Source organism: Orcinus orca, chromosome 16, assembly GCF_937001465.1.
Source record: "Orcinus orca chromosome 16, mOrcOrc1.1, whole genome shotgun sequence".
NCBI classification, from domain to species: domain Eukaryota; kingdom Metazoa; phylum Chordata; class Mammalia; order Artiodactyla; family Delphinidae; genus Orcinus; species Orcinus orca.
Window position 1 is genome coordinate 72,665,041 of NC_064574.1, and position 18,784 is coordinate 72,683,824.

The window sequence follows — 18,784 nt, forward strand, 5'->3', positions numbered from 1 at the left end:
CCTTACCCATATCTTGTCAATTCAACCATGTTAAGATTAATTTAAATCGATCATAGAGCTAAATGTAAAATCTAAAACTACTATACTTGTGGGAGAAAACGTAGGATAAAATTTTTGTGACTTTGTGTTAGGCAAAGAATTCTTAGATATAACACTAAAAGCATATGGTCCATAAAGAAAAAAATTGATAACTAAGATTTCAACAAAATGGAAAGTTTTGCTCTGTTCATTAAGAGAATGAACAGATAAGCTACGGACTGGGAGAAAATATTTGCAAATTTTACTTCTTTTTTAAAAAAATTACATATCTGACAAAGGACTTAATCCAGAATATATAAAGGATTTCAAAACTCAAGAATAAGAAGTCAAACAATCCAATTCAAAAATAAGCGGAGTATTTGAACAGACACTTCACCATAGAAGATATGTAAATGGCAAATAAGCACGTGAAAACATGTCCCATGTCATTAAATCATTACGGAAATTCAAATTAAAACCACAATGAGATACAACTGCACACCGATTAGTATGGTTAACATAAAAAAGGAAATAAATTGGCAATATCAAGTTCTGGCAAGGATGTGTAGCAACTAAAACTCTCAGACATTGCTGTTGGAATGGAAAATGGCATGGCTGCTTTGGAAAACAGTTTTCAGTATCTTACAAAGTTCAACATGCAGTTGCCCTAACACTCAGATATTTACCCAGTAGAAATAAAAATAGACGTTCACTGGAAAACCTGTATATGAATGTTTCTAGTAGCTCTATTTGTAACTGCCAAAAGCTAGAAACAACCTGAATATCCCTCAACTGGGGAACGGATAAACAAACTGTGGTACATCCATACAATGGAATACTAGTCAGAAATAAAAGGGAACAGATTACTGATACACGCAAAAACTTGGATGAATCCTAAATGCTTACTCTAGTTGAAAGAAGCCAGACCCAAAAGGCTACATACTGTATGGTTCCATTTATATAACATTCTGGAAAAGGCAGAACTATAGGGACAAAAAACAGATCAGTTGTTGTCAGGGGCTGGTGATTGAGGGAAAAGGTTGATTACAGCATAAAGGAATATTTTGGGGGTGATGAAACTGTTCTGAATCTTGACCATCGTGGCAGTTACATGAATTTTTGTGTTTGTCAAAACTCATAAAACTACACTAAAAAGTCTGAATATTTTTGTATGGAAATTATACCCCAATAAACTTGACCTAAAAACAAAAAAATCCTGTTGACTTTAGGATGAAGCTTAAATGCCTTTACTGGACCATTGGGAGGCCTCCCTCAGTGGTATGTGGGGCAGAAATCAGACTGTAGTGAGTCATGTCTTGACGTCCTCTGCACTTTCCTTCCTAGAACTTGCCCCAGAAGTTTGAAATTTCCATATACATCTCCCTTTTATCTGTTACTATTCCCCTCCATTTCACCCTGCTGCACCTAGAGCCTTGGAAGGCACTGTCTCCACTACCCAGCCTCAGGCTTAGCAAATAGCAAACCCTTGTTTATTGAATGAAAGAATGACTAAATTGATGATTGCTATGGATGAATTCTACCTATTTACATTGAACATATTTTGGTGTTTTTTTGAACATACTTTAAAAATTCTTTTTAAAGGTAGACATTATTTCTCAATATCATGCAAAAGAATTCCTGTGGCAATAGTTGTTTTTGGTCTAAGCCAGTTGATTCCTTGTTAGCCAGACTGCCAAATTTGACTTACCTCCCTAAAGACTTGCAATATATTGAAAGGATATCCTGTCTGGTTTTCCAGGCTTTTCTGTCTGTATTTTCAAATCCAATTTCTTCTCTACCTTAATCATCTCCCTGGAACGCCCTTTGGGGTAGATCCTCACCCACTACCTGTCAACTCTATCATATACTCCTCTAACTGGCAGTACATTCAAACAAGGATTGATCATGAAACAGAGAGAGGATCACATCCGCTCCAAAGGGCTTTCCTCAGCAGGCATGATTTTTCTTCACAGGGAGAAAAATCCCCGTGCTCTGCTTTAGGTGGAAAGAAGTATGTGATCTTGGCCTTATCTCTTTCAGATCGGCTCCTACTTCGGGGCCTCCCTCAGCTCCGTGGACGTGGACAGAGATGGCAGCTCCGACCTGGTCCTCATCGGGGCCCCCCATTACTATGAGCAGAGCCGGGGTGGGCAGGTGTCCGTGTGCCCCTTTCTCCGGGGGGTGAGTGGCTGATGAGACCCGGGCTGGGTGGGGTCTGGGTGTGGAGGGGTCGCCTGGGGTGGGACCTGACACTGTTTTTGTTCTGCAGAGGGCTAAGTGGCAGTGTGGTGCTGTCCTGCGAGGGGAGCAAGGCCACCTCTGGGCCCGCTTTGGGGCAGCTCTGACGGTGCTGGGGGATGTGAACGGGGACAGGCTGTCGGACGTGGCCATCGGGGCCCCAGGAGAGCAGGAGAACCAGGGTGCTGTCTACCTGTTTCACGGAACCTCGGGACTGGGGATCAGCCCCGCCCACAGCCAGGTGAGGCCCGGTCACTGTTTTTGTTACAACTGTAGCCTCTTTGCCAATCTGTCCCTTTCTAATTCAATGTTCCGACAGCTGCCAGATCAGTTCTCCCAGTAGTCCTTTTTGGAAGCTTCAAAAATAACACATAGTTCACAGAAAAGATTCATTCTTACCACAACTAGAGGAGGTGCACAGGGCCATCATCACTCCCACTTTACAGATGAGAAGATGAAGGCTCAGAGGTGATGAATGGTGAGCTGGAAGTGTTAGGATGTAGACATTCCTTTCCTCCGAATCTCAGTCTTTTATTTATTTATTTATTTTTTCGGTACGGGGGCCTCTCACTATTGTGGCCTCTCCCGTTGCGGAGCACAGGCTCCGGACGCGCAGGCCCAGCGGCCATGGCTCACGGGCCCAGCCGCTCCGCGGCATGTAGGATCTTCCCGGACCGGGGCACGAACCCGTGTCCCCTGCATCGGCAGGCGGACTCCCAACCACTGCGCCACCAGGGAAGCCCCGAATCTCAGTCTGGGTAGGATGACCAGCAGACCCGGTTTGCCCAGGTCTGTCCCGGTTTTAGCACTGAACGTCTCGCAGCTCAGGAAGCCCTATGGTTGGTCACCCTCCCAGGACTGCGTGCTTGACAGGCTTGTGACTGGTGCAGTTACACGGGGCTCCTCTCAGAACGGCGCTGTGCTCAGATTAAGGCTCTGCTCTGGCCATCTTGAAACTCTTGATAACTTTTGAACAAGGAGTCCTGCATTTTTTTCTCCCCATGGGGTCCTGCAAATTACGTAGCTGATCCTGGTGGTTGGTCACTTGAAATGCGGGTCACCACAGATGGTTTCCTCTCTAAACTGGCTCCCTGTTTCCTGCTGGATGAAGCCCACTGTGTGGAGGGACCCCCACGGTCTGGCAGTCTCCCATTATAGCCCGCCGAGGCCATCCAGTCTGCTGGCTTCTGGTCTCTGGTTTTCTTCCAGCCTCACGTTTTTCTTCTGTCCTTTCTCTCTGTCTCCTCATCACTCCTGCCAAATCCCTCACCCTAGAGGTTCAACCCTACCCACACATCAAAATCACCTGAAGGTCTTAAAAAACAGATGCCTGGGCCCTGCCACTAGGGGTTCTGATTTAATTGGTCTGGGGTCAGGGCCCCAGGCATCAGTAGAGTTTTTTCAACATTGTATTTAGAAAATTTTCAAAGTTACTGCAAAGTTGAAAGAATTGTCCAGTGGCCATCCATATATTTATGAGCTAAAATCTACGATGAAGATTTTACTAGATTTACTTTATCACATCTCCATCCTTTGTATTCAGACTTTTTCTACCTGTCCATCAAGTTCATCATTATTTTTTCTAATGCAATTCAAAGTAATTTGCAACACCAGTCCAACTTCACCCCTAAATACCTCAGCGTGTATATCATTAACTAGAATCTAAAATATTCAGATATGCTTACTGTTATTTTTAAGTTAAAATGTACAGACAGGAAAAGCACAAATCTTTAGCCAGTCAAAGAATTTTGAAAAATATAATCCACAATCCTATCAAGATGCTGAACATAATTATCACTTTAGAAAGTTCCCTCCCGCCCCCATCCAGTCAATTTCTGACCCCATTCCCGCCCAGAAGAAGCTACCGTTCCAATTATTTTCCACCACAGATTAGTTTTGCCCATTCTAGTGTATGGAATAGTACACTACATAGGCCCTAGTATTTTTCACACGCTCTTTAGTTGCAGCCCGGGCTAAGCACTACTGCCTCATGTTCTTCCCTCTGTGTCACGGAGCCTCTTTCCACAATTGTGTGAAGACTATAATATGCCTCTTTTCTTTGGCACCTGTTGTTTCTCTGTGTAAATGGGATTTGAAGGCTCTGGTTTTACTTCATTTTTATTACAAAAGCTTTACATGCTTGTACAAATTTAAAAATCTAAAGTAAACAGTACCGTAGGTTCAGACATTTGGTGTATGTGCTAGGCTGAGGAGCCAGTGGGGCGAAGCTACCATCTGTGGGATTATGACTGAACGCCTCTAAATCAGAATCCCGCCCAGGAGGAACGATGCGGCAGCGCCGCGGAAGCCTCGGTTGGCCTCGGATAGCCGGTCCCCCGCCGTCCCCGCCGGCGCGCCCCGCCGCGCGTCGGGACCGGGGTCCGGCGCGGAGAGCCCTTCGTCCTGGGACACGGGGTGAGGCCGGAAAGGCGGCCGCCCCCTCGCCCGTCACGCACCGCACGTTCGTGGGGAACCTGGTGCTAAACCATTCGTAGACGACCTGCTTCTGGGTCGGGGTTTCGTACGTAGCAGAGCAGCTCCCTCGCTGCGATCTATTGAAAGTCAGCCCTCGACACAAGGGTTTGTAAAATAATAAGAAAAGAAGAAGAAGAAAAATCAACAACAGTGAAAGTCTTAACACCCTCCCCTTATCTGCACCTGGAAAGGAAAACAAGGTAAGGGGAGGGTCCACACACTCACCCACCCTCACCCACACCTACATACCTGCTCTCACCAACCAAACCCCCCATATACCCACTCCCACCCCACAGATTTTGGAATTAAAAACAAATGCAAAAAGGGTCATGCAATACTATTGCTCTACTGTTTGCGTTTTTTACTTGCTCTTTTCCTGTGACTGGGGCTAGGGTGATCAGTATGCGAACGAGCAAAACTGCTGTGGCTCTCCCAACTACCATTATTATATAATTTCAAAGCAAAGCATCCTTCCAACAGAATACGCTAACTTTTTCTCAAAAAAATTTGCAGTGTAATGTACATGCAGTAAACACACAAATCTCAAGTGATGAATTTTCCTCTCTGTGGATTCGAGTAAGCACCACCCAGGTTAAGATATAGCACATTTCCAACATCCCGCACTTCCTCATTCTTTCTAGGTGATAAATTCACTTAAAAAAAATGGCAGTAAAATATCCATGACCTAAAACTCACCATCTTTTTTTTTTTTTTTTCCGCGGTACGCGGGCCTCTCACTGTCGTGGCCTCTCCCGTTGCGGAGCACAGGCTCCGGACGCGCAGACTCAGCGGCCATGGCTCACGGGCCCAGCCGCTCCGCGGCACGATGGGATCCTCCCGGACCGGGGCACGAACCCGTGTCCCCTGCATCGGCAGGCGGACTCTCAACCACTGCGCCACCAGGGAAGCCCTAAAACTCAGCATCTTAACCATTTTTATGTGTACACTTCAGCGGCATTAAGTACGTGACAAAATCACTTTTAAAATTTCTTAATATATTTGGCTGTTATCCTTTCAGTGTTACTTTTGCACATAGATTAAAGAGTCAAAATTGTTCTTAACAGCTTATTATGAAAAGCAACAATTTCCACACCCACACTGTGATTTCCTCTTCATTTTCCCTCCTCTGAGGAAACCACTTTCAGCTCTCTCAATGATTCTCCATACTTCCCAAGGGCACAATTAGTTTGCTGCTTCCTGATTTTTGTTTTCGCATTGACTTCCCACTATGCGAGGTGAGGATTGAGCTCTCTTTCAGGCCCCTCTTGACACATATTCATACGCCTCCCATCCCACCCCCCCATTCCTTAAATTTATATGATAATTTTGGTTAGATCTATGTTCAGTGTTTGCATTTTCCTGGCCATGTAAGAGATTCAACTGAGTCAAATAATGTACTATATCACTTCTTTCCTGTGATATTTTTTGTTTTCCCTGGAAAACCCAGTAATTGATGGACACTTTGGATATCATCTCAAGGTTGTGGTCTAAAGCTTAATAGTTACCCTAATTCCTTGAGAAGGTGTGGGAGATATGACTGAGTAGAGCCCAGACAATCTCTCCTTGGGTCATCCCAGGAGACTGAGTTACACTCTTTCCTGTTCTTTCCCACCCCTTTCTCTCCTCCTCTTTTCTACCCTCAGAGGATCACAGGCTCCCAGTTCTCTCCGAGGCTCCAGTATTTTGGGCAGTCACTGAGCGGGGGCCAGGACCTCACAGGGGATGGACTGGTGGACCTGGCTGTAGGGGCTCAGGGGCACGTGCTGCTGCTCAGGTGAGAGCACACCAGGTATCTTCTTTTTCTTTTTTTTTAACATATGTACTTCTTTTTATTTTTAATAATTTTTTTAAAAATTATTTATTTATTTATTTTGGCTGCATTAGGCCTTCGTTGCTGCTTGGGCTTCCTCTAATTGCGGCAAGCGGGGGTTACTCTTCGTTGCGGTGCGTGGGCTTCTCATTGCGGTGGCTTCTCTTGTTGCGGAGCACGGGCTCCAGGCGTGCGGGTTTCAGTAGTTGCAGCACGTGGGCTCAGTGGCTTGTGGGCTCTAGGCACGCAGGCTTCAGTAGTTGTAGCACGTGAGCTCAGTAGTTGTGGCTCACAAGCTCTAGAGCGCAGGCTCAGTAGTTGTGGCACACGGGCTTAGTTGCTCTGTGGCATGTGGGATCTTCCTGGGCTAGGGCTCGAACCCGTGTCCCCTGCCTCAGCAGGTGGATTCTCAACCACTGCACCACCAGGGAAGTCCCCCAGGTATCTTCTTTTTAAGGAGTGGCTTTGCTGTCTGAAGACCCCTGAGGGCCCTCTGGTGTCCCCCCACAGGTCCCAGCCAGTGCTGAAAGTTGAGGTGACCATGGATTTCACACCCAGGGAAGTGGCAAGGGATGTGTATGAGTGTCGTGAGCGGGTGGTGAAAGGAAAGAACGCTGGGGAGGTCAGAGTCTGCCTCCGTGTCCGCAAGAACACACGGGACAGGCTGAAAGAAGGTGAGGCTGGTTGGGTAGGTCTCAAGAGGTTAAATCACTGGGGACATGGACGGGTGGCCCAGAGTAAAGTTCTCACAGGCTCCGATAGCCTTCTTCAAGCTTGGGTGGAGTGAGCAGGTGGTTTCCCTGCTGGGGGGGGTGGGTGGGGAGGCCCAGCAAACACCCCTAAAGAAGTAAGCATGTGGCACTCCTTTACACTCTCAGTTCTCCAGAGAATGAAGGGCCCCATCCATGTGAACTAACCAGGTCTTTTTTTTAAACTGAGAGATGACTCGTTTAAAGGGGAGGTTGAGCTGATGAAGCTAAACACAAACTCACAAAGCATTCAGATATGCATTTTATCACAACGAACTGGACTTCCTTCCTTGTCTCTATTCTCAAAGAGTGGCATTGTGCTTGGGGTGAGGAAGAGTAATGGTGGTTCTAGAGGGAAACAGGGGGAGGGGATAAAATTTGTTTCTAGCAGTCATCTTACCGGACTGAGGAGATAGCAGTCAGAGTTTTGGGCAGCCAGCATGGCTAGAAATTGAGAGCAAAGTCTTGGAGACTAGAGAATTACAGAGAAGGTGTCCCAAAATCTACATAGAAATTTCCTGTAAGTCATTGGCTGACTTCTAAGCCATGCATGTCCAGATCAATACTCTTAGAAACTCAGTGGAAGACAACAACTGGAGAGCTCAAGAGTTGAACAGAAATCTAGGAAGCTGAGATTTGAGAGGGACCTTAAAATACACCTTGGTCCTTCTACTGGGACAATGTCCATTGAAACCAGCAAACCAAGAGAAACAATAGACAATAGAAATAGACCCATAGGTGATTCAGCAATTAGAATTATCAGATAGGAATTTAAAAGATAACTAAAATTAATATCTTCAAGAAAAAACAGGAAATGATGGAGAACTTCAAATAAAACCTGGAATTCATGAAATAGAGTTAAATGGAAACACTAGCACTGAAAAATGCACTGAAAAATACACTGAATGATATTGAGAATTCAATAGATAGATTTAATAGTGGATTAGAAACAGAACAAACAGATGTATACTACTATATATAAAATAGATAAACAGCAAGGATTTACTGTATAGCACAGGGAGCTATATTCAATATCTCGTATAACCTATAATGGAAGAGAATCTGAAAAAATATATGTATTACTGAATCATTTTGCTGTACAACTGAAACTAACACAATATTGTAAATCAACTATACTTATATTTTAAACAAGTAGAACAGAGAATTAGTGAACTGGAAGGTAAGTAAATTGCAAGTATCCAGATGAGCACACAGAGAGAAAAAAGGATGAAAAATAAACCATAGGAGACATATGGGACATGGTGAAAGATCTAATAAACATGTAATTGGAATTCCAGAAGGAAGGAAGAGAGAGAGAGAGAGAGAATAAGAAAGAAGCAACAGTTAAACCTAAATGGGAAAAGAATGTGAAAAAGAATAGAAACAAGTATATGTATAATTGAATCATTTTGCTGTGCACCTGAAACCAATGCAACACTGTTAATCAACTATACTCCAATATAAAATAAAAATTAAAAAAAAAAGAAATGGTGGTAAAGAATTTTCTAAAATTGATGAAAAACATCAAGATTCTCTACCAAATTAGGAACTTCTCTGGCCATCTGGTGGTTAAAACTCCCTGCTTCCAATGCAGGGGGCGTGGGTTTGATCCCTGGTTGGGGAACTAAAATCCCATATGCCATGCGGCCAAAAAAAATAAAAAATAATAAGATTCTCTACCAAATCAAAGCAAGATAACATTAGACATTGTACCATCCTAAGGCACAAACTGCTGAAGACCAAAGACAGAAAAGAAGTTAAAAGCAGCCAGAAAAAATATACTTAATTTTCCAGTAGGTGACAGAATAGCTACTATTTATTGAGCAGTTACTGTGTGGCAGGCACTATGCTAAATGCTCTGTAGGCACTATTTCGTTTTTTACTATTGGGAAGGTCCAATTATTATCTTCAATTTAAAAATAAGGAATTGAGGCCCTGAGAGAGGTCAGCTAACATGTCCAAATTCAGATAGCTGGGCCTCCACCTCCTGCCAGTCTGACTCCAAACCCAGGCTCCTCACCACCATTCTTCCCTGGCCCTTCAGGAGATACCCAGAGCACCATCACATATGACCTGGCTCTGGACCCAGGTCGCCCACATTCCCAGGCCATCTTTGATGAGACTAAGAACAACACTCTCAGACATATAGTGACGTTGGGGCTGAGTCAGCAATGTGAGACCCTGAAGCTCCGGTTACTGGTGAGCAGAGGGTGACCATACTCCTGGGTCCTCCAAGCATGGGGTGGGCTTGGGATGCTGAGGAGGGCAGACCACCAAACCCCCACTGTCTCTCAGGATTGTGTAGAGGACTCAGTGACCCCCATTGCCCTGCACCTCAACTTCTCTCTGGTGGGGAAGCCCTCGTCCCATTTTGGGAACCTCCGGCCAGTGCTGGATGTAGAAGCTCCAACACTCTTCACAGCCTCGGTGAGTCTGGGAGTTGGGGTCCAGCCGGGGTGTGGAAGGGACCAGAGGCCAAGGTTGTTGAAGCTCATTTTATTTCATTTCACATAATTTTATTTCAAGATTTCATTTTACTGTTTCGTTTCACGTCTTTTCACGATTTCCTTTCATTTTCCTCATACTCTGTTTTCGGCAGTTTCCCTTTGAGAAGAATTGTGGCAATGACAGCATTTGCCAGGATGACCTCAGCATCACCTTCAGTTTTATGAGGTGAGTTTCCTGTCCTCATTTTTACCCCCAGACCTGCACCATGACCTGCTGCTCTGTTCTTCTCCTGGCCCCCAAGGGAGCCCGGCGCAGAGCAGCTGCCTCAGAGGTGTGTTTCTGTGGCTGCCTCGTGCACTGTCTTCTGTCTCCGAGTGTCCGCGCCTCCTTCCCGCTGGAGCAGACTCGCTGCAGGAAAGCCCTCAGCATCTCATGGCCTGGCTTGTTCCCACCACAGCCTGGACACCCTGGTGGTAGGTGGTTCTCGGGACTTAAACGTGACGCTGACTGTGAGAAACCAGGGCGAGGACTCCTACAGAACACAGGTCACCTTCTTCTACCCATCTGGCTTGTCCTATCGGAGGGTGTCAGGAGCCCAGGTAGCCAAACCCTTCTCAGGCTCCATCTGACTTTGCATTCCCTGCCCCCATGGCTGGTGTTTGACATCATCACCTCTGCCTCCTTTGCCTTCCAGAACCAGCGCTCACAGCGGTCCTGGCGCCTGATCTGTGAGTCTGACGTCTCCACTGAAGGGTCTGGGACCTTGAAGAGCATCAGCTGCAGCATAAACCACCCCATCTTCCCAGACAACTCGGAGGTCAGGCTGCTGGCTCCTTCTCCCTTTTTCTCCTTTGTCTTCCTCTGAATTCTTCCCTAGTTCTTCTTCTTCTTTCCTCCGCCTCCTCCTCCCCTCCCCCTCCCCCTCCCCCTCCCCCTCCCCTCCCCCTCCCTCCCTCCCCTCCCCCCTCCCCTCCCCCTCCCCTCCCCTCCCCTCCCCCTCCCCCCTCCCCTCCCCTCCCCCCTCCCCTCCCCTCCCTCCCCTCCCCCTCCCCTCCCCTCCCCCTCCCCTCCCCTCCCCCTCCCCCCCCTCCCCTCCCCCTCCCCTCCCCTCCCCCTCCCCTCCCCTCCCCTCCCCCTCCCCTCCCCTCACCCTCCCCCTCCCTCCCCCCTCCACCCCTCCCCCTCCCCCCTCCCCCCTCCCCCTCCCCCCCCCTCCCCTCCCCCCTCCCCTCCCCCTCCCCCCTCCCCTCCCCTCCCCTCCCCCCTCCCCCCTCCCCCCCTCCCCCCTCCTCCCCTCCCCCCTCCCCCCTCCCCCCTCCCCCCTTCTCCCCTCCCCCCTCCTCCCCTCCCCTCCCCCCTCCTCCCCTCCCCTCCCCCTCCCCCTCCTCCCCTCCCCCTCCCCCCTCCTCCCCTCCCCCTCCCCCTCCCCCCTCCCCCCTCCTCCCCTCCCCCCTCCCCCCTCCTCCCCTCCCCCCTCCCCCTCCCCCCTCCTCCCCTCCCCCTCCCCCCTCCCCTCCCCTCCCCTCCCCTCCCCCCTCCCTCCCCTCCCCTCCCCCTCCTCCTCCTCTCCCCCCACCTCCTCCTCCTCTCCCCCCACCTCCTCCTCTATGGCTTGTGGGATCTTAGTTTCCTGGCCAGATATTGAACCTGCGCCCTCGGCAGTGAAAATGCATGGAGTCCTAACCAATGGACCGCCAGGGAATTCCCTTCTTCTTTTTTTTTTTTTTTTTTTTTGCGATACGTGGGCCTCTCACTGTTGTGGCCTCTCCCGTTGCGGAGCACAGGCTCCGGACGCGCAGGCTCAGCGGCCATGGCTCACGGGCCCAGCCGCTCCGCGGCATGTGGGATCCTCCCGGACCGGGGCACGAACCAGTGTCCCCTGCATCGGCAGGCGGACTCTCAACCACTGTGCCACCAGGGAAGCCCCCTTCTTTTTTTTTTTTTTTTAAGTAGATGTTTCTTTGTTTTGTAAAACAGCTTTATTGAGATAAAATTCATCTACCACACAATTCACCCACTTCAAGTATGCAATCCAGTGGCTGTTGCAATGTTCACAGTGTTGTGCGTCCATCCCCATGATCAATGTTAGAGTATTTTATTAGCCCAAAAAAAGACCCTGCTCCCCTCAGCCATGGGCCCGTGTCGTCCCATCTCTCCCAGCCCTAGGCAACCGCTAATCTATTTGCTGTCTTGAGATTCACCTATTCTGGATATTTCATATGAATGGAATCATACAATAGGTTTGCTTCTTTGACTGAGCATCACGCTCTCAAGGATCACCCGTGTTGCAGGATGTATTAATATTCAGATTCCTTTGACTGCTGAATAATATTCTGTTGTACGGATGTGCCACATTTTATTTACCCGTTCTTTAGCTGATGGACGTTTGGGTTGTGCCTTCTCTCTTACTCTTGTCACCGTCTCTTCTTTCTCCAACTCCAGATCACCTTCAATATCACATTTGACGTGAACCCTGATGCTTTCTTTGGAAACAAACTACTTCTCAAGGCCAACGTGACCAGGTGCGCTATGCCTGGCCTCCTCCATTCTGAGGTCCCAGCCCCCGGCCCCCCTGCTCAGGGTGGACCATTGCCCTCTCCCCACTTGTTCTCCCTTCAGCTCATTGTTTTACTCAAGAAACACCAACTGAGCACCCACCACGTGCCAGGCGTGGCCCCCTGTGCTGGTGGGACAGTGATGGACAAGACAGCTGTGATTCTTGCCCTCACAGAGGTTATAATTTAGGGGCAAAGATAGACAGGAAAGCCGATGATTATGATACGGTATGAAATGAATGATGTCCAGTCTTCTTGGGAGATTGGTGTTCAGAGAAGACTACATCCAGGCTGTGAGTTAGCCAAGCAAAGGCATGAATTGAGGCTGGGCATGAAGACAGAGAGAAGGAAGTGTGGACCAAGCAAAGCCCGGAGACTGCAAAGGTCAGGCTGAGTCTGAGCACAGGAGGCAGGATTGAAGGAGTTGGTTAGACATGGGCCGTGTCAGGAAATGATCGACGAGTGCTCTTAGGGAATTTGCAACTTAACTTGGGAGTGATGTGATCACCTTTGCATGCTAGAAAGATCACTCTCCAGGAGCGGGGGGATTGGAGTGGGAGTCATTTTGAATTCAGGGGACCAGTGAGAAGAAGGCACCCTTCTGCAGGCATCCGTCCTGGTGAGTGGGGATGGGCCTGGGCTACACAGGGGCAGCCCTGGTCTTTCCTATAATCTCTGTTTCCTCTGTTGGATTTAGAGGACAGCATTTAGGATGCTGAGAGGACAGGACTTGGTGGTTGGTTGGTGACGGAGGGTGAGGGAGAGGAAGAAGGAGAAGGAAAGGCTGATTCTCAATTCTCAAGAGCTGACCAGAGTTCTCTGTTTCCCTTCAGTGAGAACAACATACCTGGGAACAACAAAACCAAATTCCAGCTGCAGCTGCCTGTGAAATACACTGTCTACATGGTGGTCACCAGGTACTGGCTGCTGGGGCTTTTAGTTCTGCCTTCACCACTGGGCTGGACATGGCGCATTGAGTACCTGTGTGCACGAGTCTGTGCACGTGTGCCTGTGAGTGAGTCTGAGGATATGTGTGCGCACGTGTATGTCTGTACGTGCATGTGTACGTGTGTGTGTGAGGGGCCCAAACTGGCACATGCTGGAGGTCCCACCCACACTGCCCCTGCACACCATCCCGCTCGCACCCTCTCAGGGCTGTGTTACCCGTGTGCCTGTTCACCCCTTTACACACTTAGCCCAAGACCCCCTCCCAGGACTCCCCTGATGTTCTGTCACCTCCTGCCCCTTCTTCTTTCTCCCATCAGCCTTGAGGTCTCGACCAAATATCTCAACTTCACAACCTCAGAGAAGACCCGCCACATTATAGAGCATCAGTATCAGGTGGGGAGCTGAGAAGGAGCCTGGGGAGGGAAATCGAGATGATGGGAACACAGGAAGAATGGTAGGAGGGACTTCCCGGGCAGTCCAGTGGTTAAGACTTCGCCTTCCAATGCAGTGGGCATGGGTTTGATCCTTGGTCGGGGAACTAGGATCCCGCATGCCGCGTGGCCAAAAAAAATATGATGGGAGGGCTTCCCTGGTGGCTCAGTGGTTGAGAGTCCGCCTGCCGATGCAGGGGACACGGGTTCGTGTCCCGGTCCGGGAGGATCCCACATGCTGCAGAGTGGCTGGGCCCGTGAGCCATGGCCGCTGAGCCTGCGCGTCCGGAGCCTGTGCTCCGCAACGGGAGAGGCCACAACAGTGAGAGGCCCGCGTACCGCAAAAAAAAAAAAAAAAATAATAATGATGGGAAACATGCATGAGGTGCCTGCTTTGGGCCAGGCTCTGTTCTAAGCTTGCTGTGAATCCACACACACCACCACGTGCATCCGTATGTGTATACACACATGTATGTAATTAACTCATTTTACCCTCGTAATGACCCTGTGACGGAGGTACTGTTGTCTCCCCCAGTTTATAGACGAAGAAACTGGGGCTCAGAGAGGCTAACAGAACATGCCCACAGTCTCACCCCTAGAGAGTGGAAGAGCCACTGCTTCCGCCAGCCTGTCTGGCTCTGGAATGGGTGTCTAACCCCTGTGCTCTCCTGTCTCTCAGAAAGCATCAAGAGGCAGGATGCTTGGCTCTGTGAGGCCTGATTCAGTACTGGGCTGTCGGGAGTGGGGAGCCTGATTCTAGTTGCTGGTGGGGGCAGAAAGGCCAGAACCCTGATATCTGCCCCTCCCCACCCGACGCAGTTCAACAACCTGGGCGGGAGGAAGCTCCCCATCAGCGTGGTCTTCTTGGTCCCCATCCAGCTGAACAAAGTGACCGTGTGGGACCAGCTCCAAGTCACCTTCTCCCAGGTAAGCGCAGCTGGGCCTGAGGATTGGGTCCAACTCCTTTCTCCACAGCCCTGGTCTTTCCTAAAATCACTTCTGTTTCCTCTGTTGGGTTTTGGAGCCATTTCTGACCCTCTCCTGGACCTTGGTTTTCTCACCTCCTGGAGGGTGGACCCAGGAGCCCTCGCTTCAATCCGTCCTCACAGTGTCCCTCTTTCCTCAGAACCTCTCCAGTAGATGCCACACCAACAAGATTGAGCCTCGTCACTCTGACTTCCTGGGGGAGCTTAAGAAGGCCCCACTGCTGGTGAGACTAAGCCCAGCCTCAGCCTCGGGGCTGCACGCAGACTCCGCACTGCCCCCTCACCTGGGCCCGGTACCGGCTCTCAACTGCCGGCTGAGTGCATGGGATGTGGCCTGCATCCAGCTTTCCTGCTCACCTCTCTCCCCTCCTCCCTTCCCCAGAACTGCTTCATCGCTGTCTGCCAGAGAATCCAGTGTGACATCCCGTCCTTTGGCGTCCAGGAAGAATTCAAGGTCACCCTCAAGGGCAACCTCTCATTTGACTGGTACATCAAGGTATGTGGGCGCCTGAGGCTTGGCTGGGCACAGATGAGATCCTCCAGGGCCAATGGGTCCAGCTCCCATCCTCTCTCTCCCACAGACTTTGCATAACCATCTTCAGGTTGTGAGCACGGCGGAGATCTTGTTTGATGAATCGGAGTTTGCCCTGCTCCCAGGACAGGGCGCGTTTGTGAGGGCCCAGGTATCTGTCTCGGACACAGAAGAACCGCTGGAGGCAGGAGAGGGGCCTGGGCTTGTGGGAGAGAGAGAGGTGGGGGGGGCCGGGAAGGAGGAGTGAGGGCTGGGGTTGGGGGGCACAGGGGATTTAGTCATGGGGTTCGGGGAGCACACAAGGTCTGACTGGGGAACCCCCAGAAATTCAGAGTCTTTCTCCCCTGATGCCCCCCCCTCCCCTTCTCCCTGCTCCAGACAGAGACCAAGGTGGAGCCTTACGAAGTATATAACCCTGTCCCGTTGATCGTGGGCAGCTCGGCTGGGGGGCTGTTACTCCTGGCCCTCATCACGGGTGGCCTGTACAAGGTAAGTCCCCCGGGGCCCTCTTCCTGCCCCTCCCCTCCCCCCACCCCCACGGCTTCTCACTCAGCAGCGCCTTCCTGGGTTCAGCTCCCAGCTGTGCCTCGGGCAGCTCACAGAGCCTCAGTTTCTTCAGCTGTAAAATGAGACTATAAATACCCATTCTGTGGAGCTCTTTGGGTTCGTATCTCTAGAGCACTTAGAATAGTCTCTGGTATAGAGTAAACACTATTATTATATTTTAGATTTCTTTCCCTCTTTTCTTTCTCAATAGTGATGCCATCCCCCTCCCTGTCCCACTTTCCCCAGATCTATTCTGCACTCCGCCACGTTATTCTTTGCAGCTCTTGGTCCCACCATCTCCCAGCCTGGCCTGCATAGCCTTCACTCGCCCTCCTGGCCTTGATGCCCTTACTCCCCTGTCTCTGCCTCCACAGCTTGGCTTCTTCAAACGACAGTACAAGGACATGATAACTGAAGCTGGCCCTGAAACTGCTCCCCCGCAGTAACAGCAGCTCCTTCCCCACTCTTTGCTGAGTGGCCTCCCCTGCAGCAAACAGGATGTGGTCAGACCGAAGAGCGAGCGGGTCCCCAGGCTGCTGGACGGACACATCTGTTGGGAGACCAGGGCAGTGATGTCTCACTCAGGAGCAACCTGCTTGGGTTTCCATTCCTGTGTGTGTGTGTGTGTGTGTGTGTGCGCGCACGCGTGTGCATGCACGAGTGTGAATTGTGTGTGTGGCTCAGATCTCTCTTGCATGAGGACAAGTGCCTTTGGCACAAATCTCAGGCAGAGGGAGTTGCTTGGGCTTCCTTGTGCGGGGGTGAAGGTGCCATTGGTTCTTCCTCGGGGACAGAGGTGATGGCAGCTCTTGTGGGTGAACACAAAGGGAAGTGCAAGAAATCCTCCCCCAGCTATAGGAAGTGAGACCTCCTTTCGTGGGTGAGCCCGCAGGCCAGCAGGAACCCATGCAGCTGGGCCTGAGCCTACCTGGACAAGCCAGCAGGAACCTGTCCAACCCATTCCGCACTAAAGCTGATGTGTCCAGTGCACAATGTTGCACCTCCCTTTATGTATTCACTTTATTATTTTAATGCTACTTTTATTTTTTGAATGGATGAACAGGTCTGTAGTATCAAAATCAAAAGACACGCAAGGGTGTGTGATGAAGTTTCCCTTCCATCCTGGTCTGCCAGCCATTTAGGTCTCTTGTAAAGGGTAGTCCAGGTTGTGCGTTTGGGGTCTCCTTCACAAAGATTCTAGGCATATGAAAACACACACACACATACACACGCACAAGCTTTTTTACACAAATGGCAGCATGCGTTGTTTATACTGTCTGCATCTTGCTTTTTTCATTAATATGGCTCAGACATTGTTTTATATGAAGACATAAAGTACTTTTTCATGCTTTTATATAGTGCACCACGTTCCACTGTGTGGGTGGATCCTAACGTCCTTAACAGTCTCCCTCTGATACATTATTTCCAACTTCTCGCAATGACAAACAATGGTGAATTAATAAATTGAATATATGTCGTTTTTGCATATGTGTAAGACAATTTATAGGATACATTCCCGGAAGTCTGAATCCTGCCAGAAGCAACCCCAAGAGAAGAATTTGAGTGAAAGAAGCTTATTTAAGAGAGACTCCAGGAAATACCAGTGGGGGAGGGACGTGAGCTGGGGAGGGAAAGGCAGCCAGTAAAGGGTATATTATAAACAGAGGGACTGTTATGAGCTCCTGGAGTGTAACCCCACCGGAGAGGTCTGGGACGCAAAGTAGAACAAGCACCTTGACACTTCCCACCCGAGCAGAGAAGGAGCTGGCGCGTGGATACACCAATTCCACATAGTTATTGGCTGAGGGTTGCTCTTCGTGGAGAAGGAAGTGCTAATTCCCTGGCACCTCTGGGCCGGCCGTGAATGTAGGCAGAGCAGCTCTGGTGGCCAGAGAAAGGGCTACAGATGCTGCCAGTTGGAAGTCTGCCAGGTGAGCACAGCCCCTGGCAAGGCCCACAGGGATCCAGGCAGGGTACCAACAGCATTTGCTATGAAGAGTGTGTACAGATGAAGTTTTGATAGCTGTTTCTAGGTAGCCCTCCCTCCTCTGGGGCGTTCTCCCACTGCCCATCACCCAACCTTTGCCAGTGCAGTACCCACGACTCTGCCCTTAGCACCCATCCTAATGCTCACATCAGTCCTGTTAAGTGGCCATCTCTTGCTATTTACTGATGTCTGAATTTCACTTATGAGGAAGCTGAGACTTAGAGAGATCATCTCAATTGCCTGAGGTCATACAGATAAAGAGGAGATGGAGCTGGGATTCAAACCTGTTTCTGTCTGGCTCCAAAGTTTTCTCTTCAACTGTCCCAATGGCCTCAGAGGAATGGCCTGCAGCAGGCACGAGGGAGGTAGTGGGGAGAGAGTGGCTGTTGTTTAGCTGTTATAATATCAGGTGAATCATATGAAATCGCTGACACGTTTGTTGACAAAAATGGCAATTGCATGCAGTTCATCGAGATACAAGAAAATCATGGCTTAGATGGACATCTGCTCCAGATGTGATAGGAAGGAAGGCAGGTGAGGGAAGTGTCCTAGGGGAGGTGACCCCTGACTCAAGTAGGGGCAAGAGTCTTCCAGTCAGAGGGCAGCACAGGTGGGGCTAAAAGAGTGGGCAGGAGCTTGGGCATATGTGCTCTGTAAACTAGAGTGAGGAGTTTGAATTTTATTCAAAGGGCAATTAGATGTCATCAAAGGATGACTGATAAGATAATGGCCCTTTGTATCTTTGGGGGTGTTGCAACACATGTCACTTGAAATTGTTCTACACAATTTCTTCTTCTGACTTCAAAATCCATTAAAAATCCATTTTCTTCTTCCTTACGTTGAAAGACAAAAGACCTCAAGATCTCCAGATGTCCTTAACTGACCCAGAAAGGAGAGGGCCTCTGTACCTGCAGGCACCTGTCCTTGGATGGGCAGTCAAGGCTCAGAGTCCACATCGGCCTCTTTGCACTGGAAACTTGTGTTGAATTCAGTCAGATAGGAGCTTTATGATAGGTTAAAAAGTAAATTATTTGTAGTGACAAATTACCCTAGCATGATCA

At 49.4% G+C, this 18,784-nt stretch overlaps 1 protein-coding gene across 3 annotated transcripts in view; it reads left to right on the top strand.

The window, feature by feature from the left end:
* The window catches only part of ITGAM (integrin subunit alpha M), a 37,884-nt gene extending 20,666 nt beyond the window's left edge, over positions 1 to 17,218 (top strand). For 2 of the 3 annotated variants that reach the window (XM_004268727.4, XM_012532700.3), the window contains 18 exons: positions 2,059 to 2,199; positions 2,288 to 2,497; positions 6,375 to 6,505; positions 7,052 to 7,215; positions 9,335 to 9,489; positions 9,586 to 9,717; positions 9,890 to 9,963; positions 10,196 to 10,337; positions 10,433 to 10,555; positions 12,181 to 12,260; positions 13,127 to 13,210; positions 13,559 to 13,634; positions 14,492 to 14,599; positions 14,799 to 14,882; positions 15,041 to 15,154; positions 15,240 to 15,341; positions 15,569 to 15,679; positions 16,111 to 17,218. In XM_004268727.4, coding sequence (XP_004268775.2) covers positions 2,059 to 2,199; positions 2,288 to 2,497; positions 6,375 to 6,505; positions 7,052 to 7,215; positions 9,335 to 9,489; positions 9,586 to 9,717; positions 9,890 to 9,963; positions 10,196 to 10,337; positions 10,433 to 10,555; positions 12,181 to 12,260; positions 13,127 to 13,210; positions 13,559 to 13,634; positions 14,492 to 14,599; positions 14,799 to 14,882; positions 15,041 to 15,154; positions 15,240 to 15,341; positions 15,569 to 15,679; positions 16,111 to 16,182 — 2,103 coding nt within the window. In that variant the 3' untranslated portion in view covers positions 16,183 to 17,218. Of the gene's footprint in view, positions 1 to 2,058; positions 2,200 to 2,287; positions 2,498 to 6,374; positions 6,506 to 7,051; positions 7,216 to 9,334; positions 9,490 to 9,585; positions 9,718 to 9,889; positions 9,964 to 10,195; positions 10,338 to 10,432; positions 10,556 to 12,180; positions 12,261 to 12,814; positions 12,913 to 13,126; positions 13,211 to 13,558; positions 13,635 to 14,491; positions 14,600 to 14,798; positions 14,883 to 15,040; positions 15,155 to 15,239; positions 15,342 to 15,568; positions 15,680 to 16,110 lie in introns of those variants that run through there. The other variant, XR_004482724.2, reaches the window with a different exon arrangement.
* The last annotated feature ends 1,566 nt before the right edge of the window (positions 17,219 to 18,784 follow it).